Source organism: Vicugna pacos, chromosome 11 (genome assembly GCF_048564905.1).
Source record: "Vicugna pacos chromosome 11, VicPac4, whole genome shotgun sequence".
Taxonomy (NCBI): Eukaryota; Metazoa; Chordata; class Mammalia; order Artiodactyla; family Camelidae; genus Vicugna; species Vicugna pacos.
In genome coordinates, this window is record NC_132997.1 from 94,831,917 (window position 1) to 94,852,709 (window position 20,793).

Here is a 20,793-nt window from a genome sequence, read left to right on the forward strand (position 1 = left end):
CTGGGTGCAGGATTTCAGTTTCCCCAGAACAATCACCCACCTTTGAGGGTATTTAAACAAGTTCTCTGGGGCTGCACATGAGGGGTAGTCATTGTTCTCAGTCAGAAACTACTTACAACTTAAACCTCTAATCAGCACCTCTTAATCACTTGCCAATCATCTCACCTTCTACAAACACAAACATTGATCGCATTATCACAAAAACAACATTTAGAACTGAAAAAAAAATCGAGCATCAAAAACATAAACTAAACATGAAAACTAGATCTTCATTAACTTTTCTAATGAATGCTGTGTAACATCAATTGTTTTCCATACGTAGAGATGAGACATTCAAATGTTTGAAAATATGGGCCCCAAGTGGTAGCAGCCTAGCAGATACAACCAGCTCTAACTCTATCCGTCTGGACACACTGTGTTGTGTGTTCAGCCTGTATCTTTCCACCTGTACCCTTCTACATGGTTACCTTCGGAGCAGGTGTTTCAGGCAGCAGGACCTGCACCTCGGCCACAGCTGAGTGGCCTAACGGTAAGCACTAGGCCACCACTTTGACAACGTGACCCCAGCTGATTTGCCTACAGTTGACACTTGACCCAAGAGGGGCCCATACATTCTTCCCTGGGATTTTGGGTGTGGGACCTAAGGATAGCTGTGATTGTAAGCTGTAAACCTTGGGTGCTGACAGCTGTGACACTCCCCATCATGTGACTAGAGAAGCAGAGGCCAGGCTACAGAGAGAGGAGAGTCAGCCGGAAGCACCGAGAAGCTCACGGGAGAGACCCCCAGCCGGTCCCAGCAGTGTTCTGACCCCAGGTTCCCGCAGGGGAGCCAACTCCACCTCCAGGCTAGGATAACACAGAAAAGGTCAGGATATTGGAGTGGGTTGGCTACATCTTGTAGCTTCAATAAAGTTATTGTAAGGGGGGGGGCAATGTTCAGTCCAGGCTGATGGGCTGATGCCCTTGGAAGCAGGTAAGGAACAGCCAGGCAAGGACAGGTTGCTGTTAGAAAGCCCTGTGGGCCCCACCAAGCATATCTGAGCCTGCTGAGGGCCAGGTAACCGAGGGCCAGGTAACCGAGGGCCCGGCCAGACAGCGTCAGCCAGATTTCCCACTGCAGCTTGAGGAAAGCACGTGGACTAGAAAACGGAGATCACGACCTTTACAACGAGGACATTTGAGAAGAGCCAGAAGAATCAGAGAAGCCTGGTCTCCCAAATCCTCCCCCACACCTTTCTCTGTGGTTCTGAGCAGAACTGACTGCAGTCAGAGAACAGATCAGCTTTATTACCAGACTCCAACAACTGCCATTTGCGGAAGATTAAATGAGCTCAAGTATATAATGTGTGCATCAGCTCTGGCACTCAGGAACAAAGCAGAGGCACTGTCACTATAATCCCACCCTCTTTCCAACCTCCCGATGAAAATAATAGGACCAGACAAGGAATATGTAAACACCAAACTGGAACAGACATGTGTGGATGGTGGCACTGTAAGTAATAGGATACAAAGCTTTCCAAGTCATCTGGAATTTTGGTTTCTGCCCAGAGCAAGTCATGTCTCTCCAGCCTGCAAAGCTCTGTACTCTGGCCAGTTCAAGCATGCACACGCACGCGCACGCGCACACACATGCACACGTCTAGGAGGCTCAGGGTTACCAAATGAAGCAAGGGCTCAGTGCTCGCTCTGCAGTGTCTGCTCCCAAGTGCCCCCGCTTTGGGCTTTATGATCACTGGACTCTCCTTCTGACCTCTGGACTTTGAGAGCTGTGTGAGTTTTCTATGGCTATAAGAAATTACCAAACATCTAGTGGCTTAAAGCAAGCTAACTTCATCATTGTGCAGTCCTGTAGAACGGAAGTCTCACTGGTCTAAGGTCAAGGTGTTAGCAGGGCTGGTTCCTTTCTGGAGGTCTAGGGAAGGATCTGCTTCCTGGCCTTTTTCATCCTCTACAGCCCCCGCCCCCACACTCCTTGTCTAGTGGTCCCCTTTCTCCATCTTCAAAGCCAGTGGCGTTGCGTCTCTCTAACCATTCTTCAGCAGTCACGTCTCCTCTGCACAGATGGACAAGGTTCTCCCTTTTACCCACATGATTAGATTGGGCCCATCTGTGTAGTCCGGGACCCTCTCTCCATCTCAGACTTAATCACAACTGCAAAGTCCCTTTTGTCATTTAAGGTCATATATTCACAGGGTCCGGGGTTAGCATGTGGACATCTTGTGGGAGGACACTGCCCACTGTGCACTCAGACTCCAGCTCCACTCTTAGGCTTGTTCCAGACCCGTTCTCCCTTTCCCCAGGCTTGTGGGTCCAGATATTCCCTTCTGCTTCCATCCCAGCAGGATAAAACAATGGTTCCCTAATTCTGTTCAAAGAATAGGAAGCTTAGAGCTTAGCTAGCAAATCAGAGCCACACAAATCTGTCACCCCACCTGCCCCAACACACCAGTCCCTCTCCCAAGGTGGAATTAGAGTTCAAAGAAACATTCAAGAAATTCCTTCCCATCGGACAAATCAGTGTTTGACTGCATGGTCTACTTCTCATAGCTGAAGCTCCTGGTGTTTTTCAAAACATCTGGTTCCTTCTATGTGATGTTAGAAGCCATGTGCCAGGAAGAGGTGCCCTCTGCTTTTTGACCCATCATGAGTCAACTGGCAGAAACAAGTGGGTCATTGTATCGGCCACTGGAGGCTCCTGAAAACACTTCCAGTTCCAGCCCAAGACCCGATATGCTCTTCTGAGCACTTCACCAACCACGTGAGTGTACCCGCCCTGCACCGTGGAGGGCCAACAGCCTTGGCCGCACTGCCAACTGTATGTGACTGGGAAGAGACCCCAAGTCTGCACCTACCACAGTGGTTCTCAGCTGGGGGTGATTTCACCCCCGGGGACAGTTAGCAGTGTCTGGGGCACTTCTGATTACCACGACTGGGGCAGGGTGCTAAGCTGGGCACTACAACAGGGCCACCTGGTACACAGAGGCCAGGGATGCCAGGACAGCCTTCCCACGGCTCAGGGTTATCCAGCCCAAAATGCCAAGAGTGCTGAGGCTGAGAAACCCCACTCCAAACAATTCCAACACAAGATGTTAATTCTCCATTTGACCTGTTCAAACTAATTTAAGGCAAATATTCCTGGCAATTTCTTAGTGAGGAAACCAAGACACAGAGTTTTCAGAGGTTTGTGACATTTTAAATACCAGGAGGAATATTAGATAATGCAAACTTCCTCAACGTTCTCTAATTTATTTGCCTAAATAACAAGAAGGACTCAGAAAACAGACAGGTGACCAGCAAAGGGGGTGGCGGCTGAGTGTCTTCACAGAAGGCAACATGCAACACAGCCGTTCAGTGAACAGAAGTTGGTTTTCTCCCACGTGTTCTGACAGCTCCAGAACGAGGCTAACACCGTGCCTTTGCTTATCAAAACGTGTCTTTGTCGACGGTGACAACCTCGGCTCACAAGGTGCTTGTCCTAACACGGCCGCCGCCTGGGTTCACTCACGCACCAGGGGGAGGGAGTGCGCCAGGGACAGAGTGGCTCTCAAACCGAGCCCTGGCCTCAGGGAGCTTACAGTCCAGTGGGACAAGAGAGACTGCATAATTACTTATACAATTAATGATCAAACTGAAACTGGGATATCGTTCAGAGGAGCAATACAGAGAGCTTATAAATGGAGGGGGTGGTGCTGACTTAGTCTAGGGCTGGGTAGGGAAGATGTTCCTGGACAGGTGAGGTCTGAGCTGAAATGTGAAGGATGAAGGTGAGAGTTGGTTAGCATTTTAAGGCAGAAAAAAATTAGTACAAGAGATTCAACATGCAAATAATAACAATTTCAAAAAAAATGAGCAGGAGATAATGAAAGCAGAATAATAATAGTAATTAGAACTTCCCAGACCTGAAAAATGAGTTTCCATATTTCAAGGTCACATCACGCGCCAGTGACAACAAGGTATAACACTGGGCGATTTTTAGTACAAGGGATATAGAAATGACGCTGAAACTTTATTTAGGAAAAATAACTCAGAAGTTTGTAATTATAAATACACTCAGATATTCATATGGTAAAACTGAAGCTAAAGAGGCCATGGAAAATGGTTCCCAATTGTACGGGATAAGAAGCGTGGTGCCTGGGGAATGAGGAAAGATAAACTGATTATCGTGATGCAGCCACAACTGTGTGAATATATTAGACACGATGAACTGGGTATGGGAATTACATCTCAATAAATCTGTTAAAAATTCCTTGGGAAAATTATTTCTAAGCTACCATCCAAGGGTGAGGTCAACAAAATGCATTTTCAGACATTCAAGGAACCCAAATTCGATCTCTTAAGCTCCTTTTCCAGAAGCTATGTACCACGAAAACAACCAGAAAAAACAGAGACATGGGATCTAAGGAGCGCACGACCCAGGCGCGATGGGGAGGGCGTTCCCACAGGCGTGGAGATGGGACAAGAGCTATGCAACAGGCCTGGAGACCAAACAAATTCAGATGCCAGCAGAGGCCCGGCGGCCCCAGGAGGGACAGCTCCAGGAAGAAAATGCAAGAGGGAATGGTTCATATTTGAGATACATTCAGAGATTTTCACATGTACCAGAAGGCTTTGGAATGAATTCATGAGAAGCACCTAGAAAACCAAGGAAACCATTCAAAAGCAGTGACTGTTACCTCCAGTAAAAGCAAAAAAAGCTGCACTGGAAATGAAATGTAATTACTGTATACTATGTGACCCCGCTATAGATTACAATGCAACATGTACAATTCATGATGCAAAACTTAAATGCTGATTTAGCTAAAACTGATCATGTAACTCCTTTGAGAGGGTGGGAGGAGAGACAGAGACAGAAAAAAAGAGAGACAGTGTGTGTGTGTGTGTGTGTGTGTGTGTGTGTGTGTGTTAGACGTACATCAGTAAGAGACAAATTCTCTCCTTTCATAGTGGAAAGTCAACAGATAATAAATAATTTTTTAAAAAAATCAAGAAAGAGTACTAAGAGCATTTTGCTCAGAAATACAGAGCTTAAGAAAGTAAAATAGAAGAACAGCTAAAAGTCCTGCTGTAGTCACCTTGGGACACCAGGAATCAGGACTGCGGGGATGGGACACGGGCTACTATTTTTAATGATAAGTAGAGCTATTTGACTTCTTAAACTACACACACCATTTGTTAATTAGAAAACAAACCCCCAGATTTCTCTCTTTCTCTTTTCTGCCTCACCTCCCTGGCACCTTCTCAAATTTTCCACCCAGCTCAAGGCCATTTTCTTCCAATGCATGCATGAACAGAGGCCAACTTATATCTCAGCTGTAAACTGAAGGCAGGGTTGAAAAGCAGAGTTTCTTTTTTCTTTTTCTTTTAAGAGTTCGCATTTTACTATGTTACTCTGGAGAGAAAACCAGTGGAGTCTTATGTGAGTAAAACTGGAAAGCATTTTGCTTTTTACTTCCCATTGCCCGTCTTGTGTTCTAAAGGTATTGCCAACTGACTGCTCTGTTGGCATCGCTCATGTTATTTTTCAGACAGACTTTAAAGAAAAACCGGAGATCGGAAGGTTATTTCAAAAGAAGAAAAATAGCGACATCTATGAAACTTAGCAAAGATTTCAACGTTTGAAAATGCTTAGAAAAATCATGGGTTCAGCACTCCCTCCACCTGGACTGGGGCTACTGCTGTATAAGGTGTCCCCCTAAACAGACAGATCTTGATGGAGAAGAGGATGCTTCCCAGCAGGCACGAAAGACAGACTCAAGGAAGCAAAGTCCACTGGGAGGAGGTCCCACACCAGGAGAGTCGTGTGCTCTCAGTTCCAGCTGGAGCATCCGGAGGGAGCAGGCAGAGCTGCTACAGACAATTCCTGGTACTGGACGGCATCCTGGAAACGCACAGGAGAACCAGGCTCAAAGACTCCCTCTGCCACGTACTAACCATGCCTCCTCTGGCCCCTTGCACTTGTCTCCGAGAGTAAGTTGCTAAATGCTACCTGCCAGGGATGCTGCGAGGAACAAAGTTAACACATTCAGTGCACTTAGTACTGAGGCAGCTCAACACGTGGTAGATATTTCCATAGTGCCTGGTTTTGTAATGAGACAAATGAGACATCTTCCAGCACTGAGTGACCCGAGGCATCAAAGGCTCGGCACCCAACTGACTGCCATTGGCCAGATGAGTGGAAGGGGCGGGGCCAAGACAGAGGAAGATGCGCCCAGAGGAATCTTGTCTTTCCCTGTCTGAAAGCCTCCTTTGCTCCCACGTCAAAATTACCAAACATGGTTTGGAAATTTCTGCTGACATGGATTGGACACCTACCAGAAATTCCAGGAAGACCAGAGGCTTCTGGGTAGAGGATGATGACAGGAAAACCTTCGTCTCCTGGACCGTCATTGTGACTTAACCACAATCCACAATGGATTTCACAATGTGAAGAATCCACTGGCTAGACTTCACACAGGCCTCTCACACCATGTGTTCCACACAGATATTCAGTGTGTGTATAATACACTCAGCAGAAAGAGAGGGAGGAATAATGCCATATAAGGCCCAAGTCACCTTGGTTCATATATGATGGTTTCCCACCATGTTAATGCTTGTACCACCAAGTCACAGCGGCCAAATGGAAGACACACTAACTCAGCTGAACACACAGGCCACGGAAGATTCCAGCATCGTGCTCAATGCTCATGGTCCCACCTTCCTCTCCACTCAGTTTGGCCACATGCTCTGACTTGGATGTGTTGATTGCTTGGTTATTTACTATGTCAGTGCAGAAAGGATGTACAAAAGACATGCAGCCAGAGCCCTCATCTCTGGCATCACAATATTTCACCAGAGTTTGCAGCTGCTCACCCACTCCTTGCCTTTAGACGGTGATGCCTGCGTATCCCTGTCTCCACAAGCGTAACACAGCAGCCTCGAGCCTTCCAAGCTCACTTCATCCTGTCGTTAATAGTGCCCTTTGTGCATCTGAATACAGATGCAGCATGTCTTTAGCTTCAGGCACTTTTTGTTAGGATTGTTGTCAGTTTTAGTTATGTTTTGATTCCAAGTTGCGTGGGTTTAGTGAGGTCTGCCCAAATAAGCTCTGTTATTTTTAGCGCACAATTTTGTAGAATGTGAGGTCTTTACAGACTGGTGTGTTCCGCAGAAGGGGCTCTACGGGGCGAGAAGGGCACCATGGTTTTCTTCACAGCCTTCAGCTGCATCTGGGGTGAACATCTTCTGTGACCCTCACTCCACATCATAAAGCTTCATCTGGTTCCAGGAATCAGGACCATCAGAGTGTCACTGTGAACACCTATGGGATGCTGACTGTGGACCGGACACAGCTCTCACCATGTTATCTACTTTATTCCATTTAATCAACACCATGAGGTAAGCGCTGTTATTACTCTCATTTTACTGGGAAGGAAGCAGAAGCACGTGAAGTCAAATCACTTGCTCTGGGAAAGCAGAGCGCTCTCCTGCCTCTCCTCTGCGAGATGATGCCACTGGACACAGACAGTTTAAGATGCTTCCCCAGCCATTAGAGGAGGAATGGGACCCCATGCCTGGACACCCTGGTTCCATTTAATCTGTCCTTAATAGCCGAAGAAGAGGAAGAGTGGTTAAAAGATACCAAAGGTAAAGGATTAGATAGAGTTTAGGAATATTTAATATGCAAAGGTAAACACTAAGAAAGATAATTAGCTAATTAGCTAAAATTGGAAGGAGTTGAGGGAGAGGATAGGATTCAAAGAAGAACATAAATTTAATCATTGGTTCATAATAGGGTGTTAATAGATAGTCTCTGAAGAAATACTGTGTTAGGAATGTTGTGTAAAATTGCAGTCAGAGAGAGAGCCTAATTACAGCCCTTCCTGATTATGTGAGGACACACAACTCCACGGATACACACAAGGAACACACAAAGTGGTTCAGAAAGGTTGAAATGGAAGAATGGGCACCTAGATAGCAGCCAAGGCAAATACAGAGAAAACTGAGACGGCAAATGTAAAATCTGAAGGTGGAATTCAGGGGGAAGAGACATTAAACCAGACAAACAGTGGCAATACAGGATTCCAAAAGACACAGACCACAATAAGGCATTAAACAGTCATGAACGTCTATGCACTAAAACACGGCATCAACATTAACAAAACAAACTACAGAAGACACAAGGCAAGAGAGAGGGTCCCTCCAGGCCATGATGGATCATTAATTAGTATAAAGGAGACTAAATGCCATAATCAATAAGGTAAATCTAATTACTAGGCATGGAGTTCTGTAGTCTGGAAACAAAAGTAGTCTTTCTATTCAAACATTCATGGAGCATTAAAAAAAAAAACTGTCCCTATTTTAGATCTCAAAAGAAACTTCCAAAATATGAAATTAGAAAATAGAGATAATATTATCTGACACAGTGGAAAATGTATAAAATTGAAAATCCAAAACCCTTTTGCCCCAGGCAATTTAAACCAGTGTCCTAAACACTCTTTGATGAAAGAGAAAATCAAAAATTGAAACCACAGAATGTCTAGAAATCAATGATAAAAACGCTGTATGTCAGAACCCACAAGATGAAGATAAAGCAGTGTTCAGCACACATTTTCCACCTTACAAACTTACATCACTAAATAAGAGTGAGAAAAATAAATTAAGAATTCAACTCAGGAAGCCAACAGAACAATAAAATAAATCTTAAAGAAGCAAAAGGAAAGAATCAATCTCACAAAGAGATTAACAAATTCAAAAACAGAAAAACAGCAGAAGTAATAAATAACTCCAAGGAATGCTTGTTCTTTAAAATGATGAGAGAGATGAACCACTTAATGAAGTGAACTTAATGAAGAAAAAGAGGAAGTTCACAAAATACTTTAAAATAATTGGATAAAATAATCATTGATCAGAAGAAATTAAAAGAATCGATAAGACAATTTGGCTGAATCCAGTAAAGCATATTTAAAAGTACACATTTTCTAGGACAATAGGATTTATCAAAACCAAGTGAAGGGACAGAAAATCTGAACAGCCTGAGTACCAGAGCAGAAAAAGGGCCAGTCATCAAAGAGCTCCCCACCAGCCCCACTGAAACCTAATGCCTGGATGTGTTCAAAGCACAGAAAAAGAAGGAAGTCTTCCCTCATTTGGAAGATTTGATACCAAAAAGTAACAAAGATTGTTCACAGAAAGGAAACATTAGCTTAATGTCACATCTGAATACTGATACAAAAATCCTAAATATAACATTATCAAACAATAGCATTCACAGTTACTCAAAAGAAATGGAATTCTTAGGTATAAATCTAACAAAACATGTGCAGGACTCATGGACTAAAAACTACAAAACGCTGATGTAAGAGACTGAAGAAGATCTGAAAAAACAGGAAAACATTCTGTGTTTATGGACTGGAAGACTTAACAAGGTAAAGTTGTCAGCTCTCCCCAAGCTGATACACAATTTAATGTGATTCTTTTTAAATCCCAGGGAGACGGTTTTTACAGATATAAACATGTGAATTTTGGAAGATTGTTTTTACAGATATAAACATGTGAATTTTGGAAGGACACAAACTTCCAGACCATAGCAGTCGGAGAAAACATGAAAAACAAATAACGTTGGGACATCCTAACAGCCACTTCAGGGTAAAAAGAGTTTGATCTGTTACATATATCCTGCACCAAAATGCATTCCATATGGTTCAAAGATTTCAATGTAAAATTTGAAATCATGAAAGTACTAGAAGAAAACATGGGGAAATTTACTTATATCTTCAGAAGGGACAAGGTCTTTTGAGGCAGGACATAAACCTTGAGAGACTGATGATGGTAATCATATAAAAATTCAAAAAATTTGTACACCAAAAGTACTCTAAGCAAAGTGGCAAGAAAGAGAAGAACTGGGGAAAACATGAGTAGCTCAAATCACAATCAATTTTGAGCGGATATAGGGTAAGACCTAGCGACACCTACTGGGGGGTCTAGCAAACTGGAGTTTCATGGCAATTGGCCTTGCTGGTCAAGTTCTTCTCTCCCTCCACCTCACAAGAGGGAGAATCTCCCTCCCCAAATCCTCGAAAATAATCACCATCAGCTTCGGGACAAACCACTGGATGCGGCAAGTGAGCATGCATCAACTGGAAGCCCGCTCCTAACCCACAGCCCCCATTGTGAATAGCGCTGGGTGGCGTCCACTTCCTCGTACAAGGAGGAAAAGCACTATTGGATCCCTTTCAGTCAGAGGAAGAAGCATCCAACAGTCGCTCCTGCTTTTTAGCCCAGTTTTCTGCTGGAAGCTGGCAGCTTCCTCTTCCTGTCCATCACCTCCTTGACAGAGCTTAGCAGGCTCAGATCCTGGCGGTGGCTGAGTTACAACTCTGGGCAAGACCACCACTCCCCAGAGGCCTAAACTTGCCTTCTGTAGCTTCTAGAAACAATATGGGGGGTGGGGGGAGGTTTCCCTTTGCGCTTCAGTAAGCACCGCACGCCTGACGCGCAAGAGCGTAAGTGATGCTGGCTCTCCTTCTCTCCCCCCCCCGCCCCCCCTCCCGGCTCCTGGAACCACAATCACCCAGTTAAATGGTTCTGCCACACTCTCAGTGCAGACAAATGTTGGACACTGAAAAGTCAGCCCATTGATTTACTGGATTTTTCACTTTGGACTGGTTACCATGGCTATTTGAGAATTCAGACCATAGGAGGGAATGCTATAAACTTAGAAATATTATCTATTTTCCATTACCTCCAGTAAAAATTGTCTACCAGGAAAAGAGAGGGGAAAAAAACGCCAGTTTGGGGGCCAAGTCCAATAAATTTGGGTAAAGGGCGAGGCAGTTCCCAGTTAAGAAGTCCCACTGCAGAGAACTAAAAGATTTTTTTTAAAAAATGGTATTTAAAGCCCTCCAAATCTGAAGGAGACACTTGAAAGATGAGGGGGAGAGAAAAACCCAAAGAAATGGCTCACTGGAATCCTAAAGAATGGAGAGGAGAGGACTGGCCCGAGGCCGCTCAGCTGCGATGCGTGGAGCCTGGCGCTGCCTGGCAGGCCCGGGCTGCAGCCCGAAGTGTCCAGCGTGGCAGGGCCTTGCATAAGGGAGCAGAGGTGGGGCAGCCAGGCCACCTGCGCGCCCTCGTGGCCTCTGGGCCTTTTGCCTCTGTGGGGCTATTAGTTGTCTGTGGCTGCTGTAAAATTACTGCAAACTTGGTGATTTAAACAAAACAGCACAGATTTACTATCTTATGGTTCTGGAGGTCAGAAGTCCTGAAATCAAGGTGTCGGCAGGGCTGTGTTTCCTCTGGAGGCTCCTGGGCAGAAGCTGCTTCCTCGGCTTCCAGAAGCTGCCCGCGTTCCCTGCTCACAGCCCCTTCCCCCACCTTCAAAGCCAGCAGCAGCGGCATCCTTCTCACGCTGCCCTCCCTCCAGTTCTCTCTTCTCCCTCCTCCACTTTGAAGGATCCTTGTGATCACCTGGGGCCGCCCCACATCATCCGGGTCCTCTCTCAACTTTGAGGTCAGCTGATTAGCAACCTTAATTTCACCCGCAACCTTGAGGCTCCTTTGCTATAAAATCTAACATATTCACAGTTTCTTGGGACTAGGACCTCTCCATGGAGGAAGAAGAGCCCCCGTTCCAACATTTAAAAAAATTAAAAATCACATTTTATGACTCTGTTGGTATAAAGATGAATACATTAATGTTATATATTAAAACATTTCTTTTGACCCAAAAGTTCATTTACTTTCTCCAGATTATGAAAGTTCAACACTTTCTTGGGCCCCTAAAGGTCGCAAGGCCCAAGGCTCTGTGCCTGCTGTGTCTGACGGACAGGTCAGCTCTGGGGACAGCCGCACAGTGTCCCTCAGGAAGCGCTGAGATGACGTGCACACGAGCCCATTCACGGGCGTGAGGAGAAAACTGAGTGAGAGCGGGGGGAGGAGGGGGCGGAAGGGACAAGCGCTTTCACTCTGACGCAAAGAGAGAACCAAGTTCCTCGGGCTCTCCAAGCCTCAGTTTCCTCATCCACACAATGGGGACAAGAAAGGACATTCCTGGCAGAGTCACTGGGACCCCATGTGAGCTAACACAGAACGCTCAGCAGCCCCAGTCTGGACTTCTTATTTAGAGGAATTTCCTGTTGGCTGAATGTGTCCAGCAAAAGACAGATGTGTCAGAGGAAGACTTTCGCAAAATGTCAGCGTGACCGATTCGGTTCTGAAGTCTTTCTTGGGTGCCCTCAGAGGCACTGGGGGGCTCGGAGGCAGGCAGGGGGGAGATGAGGCCAGCTCACGAACACCAGCAGCCCCGGTTCATTGCGCAGCTGCTGTGTCCGGAACGTGCCAGTGCTTTCCATCCGCATCCCACTGACCGCTCACAGGCTCTGCTTACCGACCAGCAAACTGACCACCCACCTCCTCGGGTCTCCTAAGACCACACAGAGGGAGCGAGGGCCACCAGGGAGAGGAGAGACCGTGGTCTGAGCGCTCCAAGAGGGTTGGCTGGAGAGAAGAGAGAGGGACGGGGGGGGGGGGCGGGGGGGAGGATGTGAGCAGGACCCTCCACCAAAGAAGGGAAGGAATCCTACGAAAACAGCAGCAAGGGCAGACCCTGTAGAGCACTCACCACGGGCCCAGGACTGTCTTAAGTGCCTGACATGTATTGACTCACATAATCCTCACGGAGATCCCATGAGGCTGGCACTATTATCTTGATTTTCTAGATGAAGAAACTGAGGCACAGAAGGGCTCAAAAACACACCCAAGGGGATACAACAAGGGAGTCTGCAGTCCCAGCCTCACTCTGGAATCTGAGCTCTCATCCACTCTCCTATTCCAGGTGAAGACTCGGAAATCTGAAAAAGAGGGACACGGAAGAAATACGAAGCTGTGTCCCCACAGGGTGTGGCTTGCTTCCTCTCAGTGTTTTATGCACTCACTAAAGAGCCCCCTCCGGTGGGCGACTCTGGGCTGGTGGGGGCTGTCCGGACTCAGGAGAGGAGAGGATCAGGACATGATCTGAGCCGCTCTGAATGACGGGCAGGGGTGGCAGGGCAGTCACAGACACCTTCCCGGGGCAGGGCACTGATCTAGCACTGGGGATTCAGTGGCAAACAAGAGCCCGCCCTGTCTGCTTCCTGAGAGTGACATCAGTGCAAGCACAAACAAATAAACAGGGAATCGAATAAAGCCAAGTGAAGACACAGGGCGATCGAGAGTGAGCTGCAGAAGGATGGTCACAGAAAGCCACGGAATGCAGGGAGGGCTGAGCCTTCGGGCAGAGGAAATAGCAGGTGCAAAGGCCCTGAGGCAGAAGCATGCTTGCAGTATCTTCAGAACAAAGAGGAACCTCCTGGGCTAAGAGTGATCGAGCAAAGGGAAGGAGGTCAGACAGACAGTGGGAGCCAGTCCACACAGGACCCTGTGGGTGCAGGTGTGGGAGCATTATGTGAGCTAAGCAGGGGAAGGCACCCACTGAAGGAATGTTCTTTCTCCACCAGGAACAGATGACAGAAAAGGTGGGTGTGCCCAGCAACCTTCTGGAGGGTCTCCTGGGGAGTCAGAGACAGAGGACAAGGACCCTTAATAAAGTAGAGTGGAAGATTCATCTCCAGGAAAGAGTTTCAGAGTTGTTTCCTTTTCAGAGATTTTCCCTTCAGAGAACTTATTCCTTAGTCTCTGGCACCCAGAGGACCAAGTATGAGCCATAGAGCCGTAAGGCAGAGCTTTATTTAATTCCAGATAACTCCCTGCACGGCGGAAATAACACAAAGTGAAGAAATGACTGCATGTCTGGCCTTCTACTTGAACTTGGAGATGTTTTCATTGAAACCCCTCCATTTCAGCCAAACTCAGAGGTTCAAAAACTGACAGTTTTCAAAGAGGTTAGAAAGGAGTTTGGAAACTTATCTCCGCCGTCCCCCACAGGTGCCGAACACTCCCTTTTGCCAATAAGCGAGTAGACACAGAAGGACGTGTTCTGCAAACAGGCACAGTCCCTCCCGAGGAGATGAGCAGATGGGGCCCCAGGGCCTCCCTCTGAGCCCTGACTCCAGGGGCTGCCGGCGTCCTCGGCGCTCCCAGCCGGGCCCCGGCGCCCCTCCCCTCTGCGCCCTGGCAGGCTGCTGCGGTCCGGGAGCCCAGAATGCAATGGATCAGTCCTCTGGGAGTGGAAAACCAGATGAAGCTGAAGAGAAAGGGAGGGACCGAGTGCACACTTCTCACTGTGGAAACCAGAGGTCCAGGGACTGGGCAGAACCCCTGGCCAGGAAGGTGCTGGGCAGGTTCCGGGCAGGTTCCATCTCCAGCTGCCGTCTCCAGATCAACCTCCTCCAGCCGCTTCTGTATGTGCCTCTGCCTCTTCTCACACAGACCCCACAGCTCCTCAGCTGCCTCCCACCCCTTCTCCCGAGCTTGGGTCCAGCATGACTTGGAGATTCTTCCAACAGGAGCAGCACTGAGCAGCCAACCCCACAACCTCAAGATTCCGACATCTGCTCCTCTCCAACCCTCTCCCCATCCCTCCCTGACCCCAGTCATCACCTCTGCTGCCCCCCGCGGAGTCCCCAGATGGCCAGTGTCCTCTGCTTCCAAGTTTCTATCCCTTCTGAAGCCTCATCTCCCCCACGGGCTCTTTTAACTTGACCTCAGCTTCCAGGGAATCAGGCCTCTGGCTCTGGCTCCTTCCTGACCAGCTCTGGATTTCAACATCAGAGCCCTTCACTCCGAACACTGTGTGTCCTAAAAGGTCCCCTGACGCCCTTGTCCCTGGACCCCCTCCAGCTGCACTGCCATCAACTCTACCGCCCCCTCAGTGGAGAACTGGGTGCCAAATGGGACCCTTACAATTCCGTGAGCTCAGGACGCCAGCCAAGCCCTCCCAGCAACAGCACAGATAATCTCCAATAATCTCCCTGTCCTTTTTCTTGAAGTTTCCAACCCCTAAATCTGCCATACTCACTGTCGGCAGAGGACCTGCCCCCTACTTCACCAAAAATAGAAAACCCTTACTGCCCTACTCTACCGTCTCAGGACCAGGAGATGCTCCACCTTCCAGGATGAGCCCCTGCACCATGTCAGCCCCACTCCTCACCACCGCCAGCGCCCCTCAGGGACCAGCCCCATCAGCCACCTGCCCCTCCTATGAGCACAGCTGTCTCCAGGAAAAGAGCAGGAGAATGGCCTTTCCTTGACCTTGTTTCCCTCTGGTTTGGGAACCGCATCTGCTCCTTTGCTTCACCATCAGAATTCCCAAAGGGGAAGCCTACATTCGGAGTCTCGGCTAAGACTTTGCACTTGACCAACAGAAAACCAAGCCTCTGCAGGCTGGGGCTGTCTCATCTCCATCTCTGTGTCCTCAGCCACGAGCCCGGCTCACAGCTCACGCCATTCATCTTGCTCTCGTTAGCCTAACTGCTTTTACAAAATCCAGCCAACCAGTCAAACTTTCCCCAGCCCTCACCTTACAAACCCGTCGACCAAATCGCTGCTTCTCTTTAAGGACACATTTACGGACTCTCAAGAGAGGATGAGAATTGTTCTGTTTATCACATAATTAAAATTTCAAACATTTGGTTACTTTAAATCGCCTGTATTTTGCCCACGTCATTAGAAGCATCTGTTCATCCCAGGCAGAATAATGAACTTTTCAATCATCACGTTGGTTATAATTGTAACGCTCACAGATCTAGCATACTTTCTGAAATCAGGAAAGTGAAAGACTGGCTTTTACTAGTATGTTAACGTTTCACTAAATTGCAGCGCAGTGGCGAAGGATCATTTATATTAGTGAGAAACACAAGCTATTCAATATCATGAAAACAATTACATTTTATTACTTTCAAACAGCATGAGTTATTTGAAAATTATTAAAACTAGAAGACAGAGGTTTTCATAAACTTGGTTATTAACTAGTCATAGACCACGGCTAAGTGTCATGACCTGCCTTCAGATCATCACATCCTTTACACCTGACAACAGCCCTCCTGTTGCCATCCCACATGTGTTCTGTGCTAATTCTAGTGGACCTGTCAACACAGTGCAATCTTCCACCAGACTGAGAGATCCCTGCAGGCAGGCCACTTCCTGTACAGAGTGCTCAAGGGTTAAACAAATGAAAAGGATGTCCAGAACAAATTAGACGATGGATATTCATTGAAAAGTACCAACTACAAAGGTTTCAGAAATGAAAAATATTAATAGCGTTCTTAAATATATACATTGTAACTCCAAAGTGCCTGTACATTCTAAAAACCAGACAGACAATATTCATAAAAAGCAATAACCATTTGGCCAACCCTAAGGAGTCATCGCCCCATTTCCCTTCTATTTCTACAATATCGCCAACCAAAACGCAGCATGCTGAGATGCGGGTATGTTCTGCCCATTTAACCAGAAAAATCAAACTCTTAATTCCAGCTCTTGCTATTGCTTGCTTGGTTTGAATTCCACGTCTGCCTAAATTCCACGCAGGATTCAGGAAGAAGCAATCAGAACCTGGAGCTGGCAGGATTGTAACCTGCAGAGAGGCACTTTTCTGCTGATTAATGTGTTCGTTACACAGAGATACTTGGATGAACGCGTCCTCTGGGGATGCCCCTGTGATGGGGAGAGGGGAGGGCCAGGCAGGCAGTGCTCCCCTACCCCTGCCACCAGATTCACACGAAGCAGCCTCACCTGTCCGTATGCTCCAAATCTTTCCAGGAAAGACTTTATATGAAGGAAGATCTGTAGACAAAAACAAAGCCTGAAAGCCGCTGTTTCTAGATAAACCCAAGGAGGTGCAGAGGGAAGAAAGTACCATTTGTTGAGCACTTATTATGTGTTGGGCAATTTTAAAACATCATAACGTAACTGCATTTAACTTTCAGCACATCTTTTTGAGATGGATTGTAGTTAACCCACTTTAGAGAAGAGCAAATTGAGATTCGGGGAAGAGAAATCTCATAGACAGTGAGTCAGCCATGGTGTGGTTCCAAAGCCACACTGCTCTACGTGTCTCCATCTCTAGAAATCCTTTTCACTTCTCAACCTCTTTCCACGACCCCTTCCTTCTTCCCCTTACAACTGAAACCTGCTCTCAGTCATTAACACTCTTAAATTCACTCGTCACCATTCAGTGTCAATGACTCTTTGTCAAGTTTTACTTCCTAACAATTTTCATTCATTAAAGAATCATTGATTGACAATGTATTAGATGCCTGGTATTTACTGGACAAGGGCCCAGAAACACAGACTATCAAGGCATTGTCTGTATCAAATACTCACAGGCTAGTGCAGAAAACTACAGAAAGCAACAAATAGGAATACTAAAAATGGTACCACAGATGGCTGAACCGGGAACAGCGCGGGGACAGAGGCCACGGGAGAGGCGAAGAGGGACGGCTCCTATCTTTACTATTAGTATTTGGTGATATCTGTTGTTGGCATGTTTTCTGGTCAGACGGGAAGAGACCCTAGTGCCCTCAGTGTTAGTCATCCTCTGGGGAAAAGGACTCAGGTACCAAAATGCACCCTGGTCCATTTCCTCTTCCTCCTTAGTGCAGACAGTCCTATTCCAGGAGGTGAGATAAAGTGAAACTCATCACGTTTCTTTTCATTGTCCTTGACTTGAAATACATTTAGACATTAAAAAAAAAAAAAAAACCTGACTCTTACAAGCAATTCTATCCCTTGTCTCCCTCTTAGATGCTCCCTTCCTGGGTTAAGTCAAAGAAAGATACTGTTCCACTGCAATTTCTTATTCACCCCAAGCCCTCTTGTGCTTCTAGCAGAAACAAAATGTGAGCGGTACTCCTACCCTGCTCTGTCTTTCTAATCCAGTAATAACCCAACCGCTGAATCCCTAATGATAGCGATTACAGAGGTTAATATCCAAGCACTAAGGTGAAATTCCTGCTCTCATGCCATGGATAATCTCAGCTCAGTCTTTCTTTCCAAGTTTCTGTTCTCCTCGAGCAATTCAACTTTTTTCCTTCTAAAATTCTTGCCTTTCAGAATCTAAACAGCAAAAACAATTGTTATGGTAATAAGGCTCTGATTGAAGCAAAACTGCAGACCACAGAGCAAAACTCAGCCTCTAGGAACACATCCATAAGTGCTACTGAAAAGTAAAGTGAATGAGATGTGACACACAAAGCAGCACAAACACATAACCAAACGACGTCAGTGTGCACACGTTATCCCAGCTCTGGAAATGTATTTGACGGAAATAATTCAAAGGAAGAAAAAAAGCAGGTAAAAGCTTTCCTACCAAATGAGGTATGATCGTAGAAACCGGAGACGGTGATAGAGGCATGGCTGAGTAAATTACAGGCTATTAAAAACGATCATTACGAAGTCTGAGTAACAGCATGAAAAATGTTATGGATACGTCTCTAGGTTAAAAATAACAATGGCGTATGTACTATGATTACCGATACACAGAAAAATTATGTCTGCGTAAGGACAGCGGGTTCCTGGGCAATGTTTTTAAACGTCATTAGATGTTACAGTGTTGTCTTTACAATAAAAAAAAAAAGGTCCCGAGGAAAACAGATGATGAGTCATTGCCTGACAACTGTCGTTTTGTAAGAAAGTCCCCTTTATGGTCACAACGACAGGCAGTTAAATGCGAGCACAGATGCCAGGTTCCCTTTTCGTGTTCCAGTTTACTTATTGATTTCCAGGAGTTAAAATTAATCTCATCAACACATTACAGACAGTTGTACTTGGGTGTCAACAGGTGATTAGTAAAACCTGAACGGGACCAAGACATGGGATTTGCAAGTGCAGTGTAGACGGGGCGGGGTGGGGGAAGGGTGGGGGGCAGGAGGATGCTTAGCTGACCAGATCCACGGTCAGTTTCCCAATGTCTAAGTGCAGGGCATCGGTGCTCTTGGCTTCTCAGGGTAGACAGACGTTAGCAGAACTGAAAATTTCTTGTCTAAATTTAGAAAACTCCCAAGGTCCTGCAGCCCATCCCAGTCTTTGCCTCGGCCCCGCCTCTGCATGATTGCTGTTCGCATGGCTCGAGCCACAGGACCACCCTGCAGAGGCAGCCCTGCCTCTGTCTCCACCACCGGCCCTGGGCTGAGGTGGAAAGGTTTTGTTTTGTTTACATATACATTTCTTGCTTATTATACTAAAATGTACATAACATAAAATACATCATTTTCATCATTGGTAAGTGCACAACTCTGGGGCATCAAGTGCATTCACACTGTTGTACAACCATCATCTCCATCCGTCTCCAGACACTTTCACCATTCCAAACTAAACTCCACATCCACTGAACAAAAACACCCTATGCTCCCTCCCCCAGACCCTGGAAGCCCCTGTTCTACTCTGTCTCTGAGTTTGACTGTTCTTGGAACCTCACGTAAGTGGATCCTACAGTGCTTGTCCTTTTGTGTCTGGCTTACTGCACTCAGCATACTGTCCTCAGAGCTCATCCAGGTTGTAGCACGTCTCAGAATTTCCTTCCTTTTTAAGGCTGAATAATATTCCATTGTATGTATGCACCATGAGATGGAAAGTTCTAAGGGGCTACAGTCCATCTCTCTTGAGATTACAATGGTGACTGACTCAGTCCTGCTTCAAGCTCAAATCTGAAAAACATGTTTCCATCTCACTCTCAGGCCCACATTGGCTTATCCTTTGATTCTACCACTCCTCTAGTAGGTCATTACTTGGGAACCTGCTTAGACGTCATCTTTCCTCCCAGAGTCTAGAGAAAGATTCATACCTTCTAGGCCAGGACAGTGGCTGGAGCCTGTTACCTGTCGCTCACTGCTTGCACAGAGCTCCTACCTTGAGCCATGTTCAGTCCACCACTCAGGGCACCAAGAACTCGCCCCATATCCAAGACGGCAGCTCCCGGCCTAAACCTCATTGTTTTGACAGCACCTTCGTCTACTGAGCCTAACCTGTGGCCCCCTCTCCCTGTTCCTGCACCAGGGGAAGGTGTTATTCCAAAACATGTGCCTTCCTGGCATGTCTGCAGCAAACCCAGGCTCGCATCCTCACTGCACCTTCTTCCCTTCCACTGCCCATCACCAGATGCCTCTCTGCAACTTCCCTGACTCTGTCTAAACCCTGGGACTTTAGACCCAAGGCCCAGAGTCTAGGAAGCCCAGGTTCAGCCACACTTACAGCCAGAGTGAGTTCCTCCCTTGAGTGATGACACCAGTGAATCTGGTCAGACGTCTGGCGTCCACTTCAATCCACTGACGGAGGTCATTCCTCCCTGCGCACCAGGCCCCGTCGTAAAAATCATTTTCATTAATACCTGCCTGGAAAGAAAGAGAGGGGTGTTCTTCAGAAAGACCCAGAATAGAAGAAAATTAAGACAAAATTTTTATGAGACTTTGAGGGAGGGGGATGGAGGGGATAGAAGAGAATGAGGAAGGAGATAAAGAAAAAAATCTCTGTGCCCTGAATTCCTGATTCTAAGTCATAGAAAGGAGTTGCTTATTATTAACAAGTTGGAAATGTTCCGATATGATGTGTCCTCCTCTTGCCCCATGTGAAAGATGAGATTTAATGAGTTCTCCCATTACTCATTCATCCAACAGACACAGACCGTCTCCGCCGTACCAGCCTACACACGCCAGGTGCTGGGAGTACAAGGTGAATCGTTCCCTCCTGGAACCTCAAGATCCAGGCAGGAAGAAAGACATGAAAATAGAACACAACAGGGCACGTGTTATTTCAGGAATAGGAGCAAGCTGCTCCGGGAGCGTTCAGGCAGAGCACAGAGCTTGGGCCGGGGGAGAGCACAGACAGAAAGCCCCAAGGCAGAGGCGATATTTGAACTGGGTGTCGAAGGCTGCATTTTTCTAC

The 20,793-nt window shown here is 46.7% G+C and overlaps 1 protein-coding gene across 2 annotated transcripts in view; it reads right to left on the reverse strand.

Moving 5' to 3' along the window:
• The window catches only part of CPXM2 (carboxypeptidase X, M14 family member 2), a 120,673-nt gene that overhangs the window by 53,930 nt on the left and 45,950 nt on the right, over positions 1–20,793 (reverse strand). For both annotated transcript variants that reach the window (XM_072972072.1, XM_006220436.4), the window contains one exon: positions 20,104–20,243. In XM_072972072.1, the coding sequence (XP_072828173.1) occupies positions 20,104–20,243 (140 nt within the window). The remainder of the gene's footprint in view (positions 1–20,103; positions 20,244–20,793) is intronic.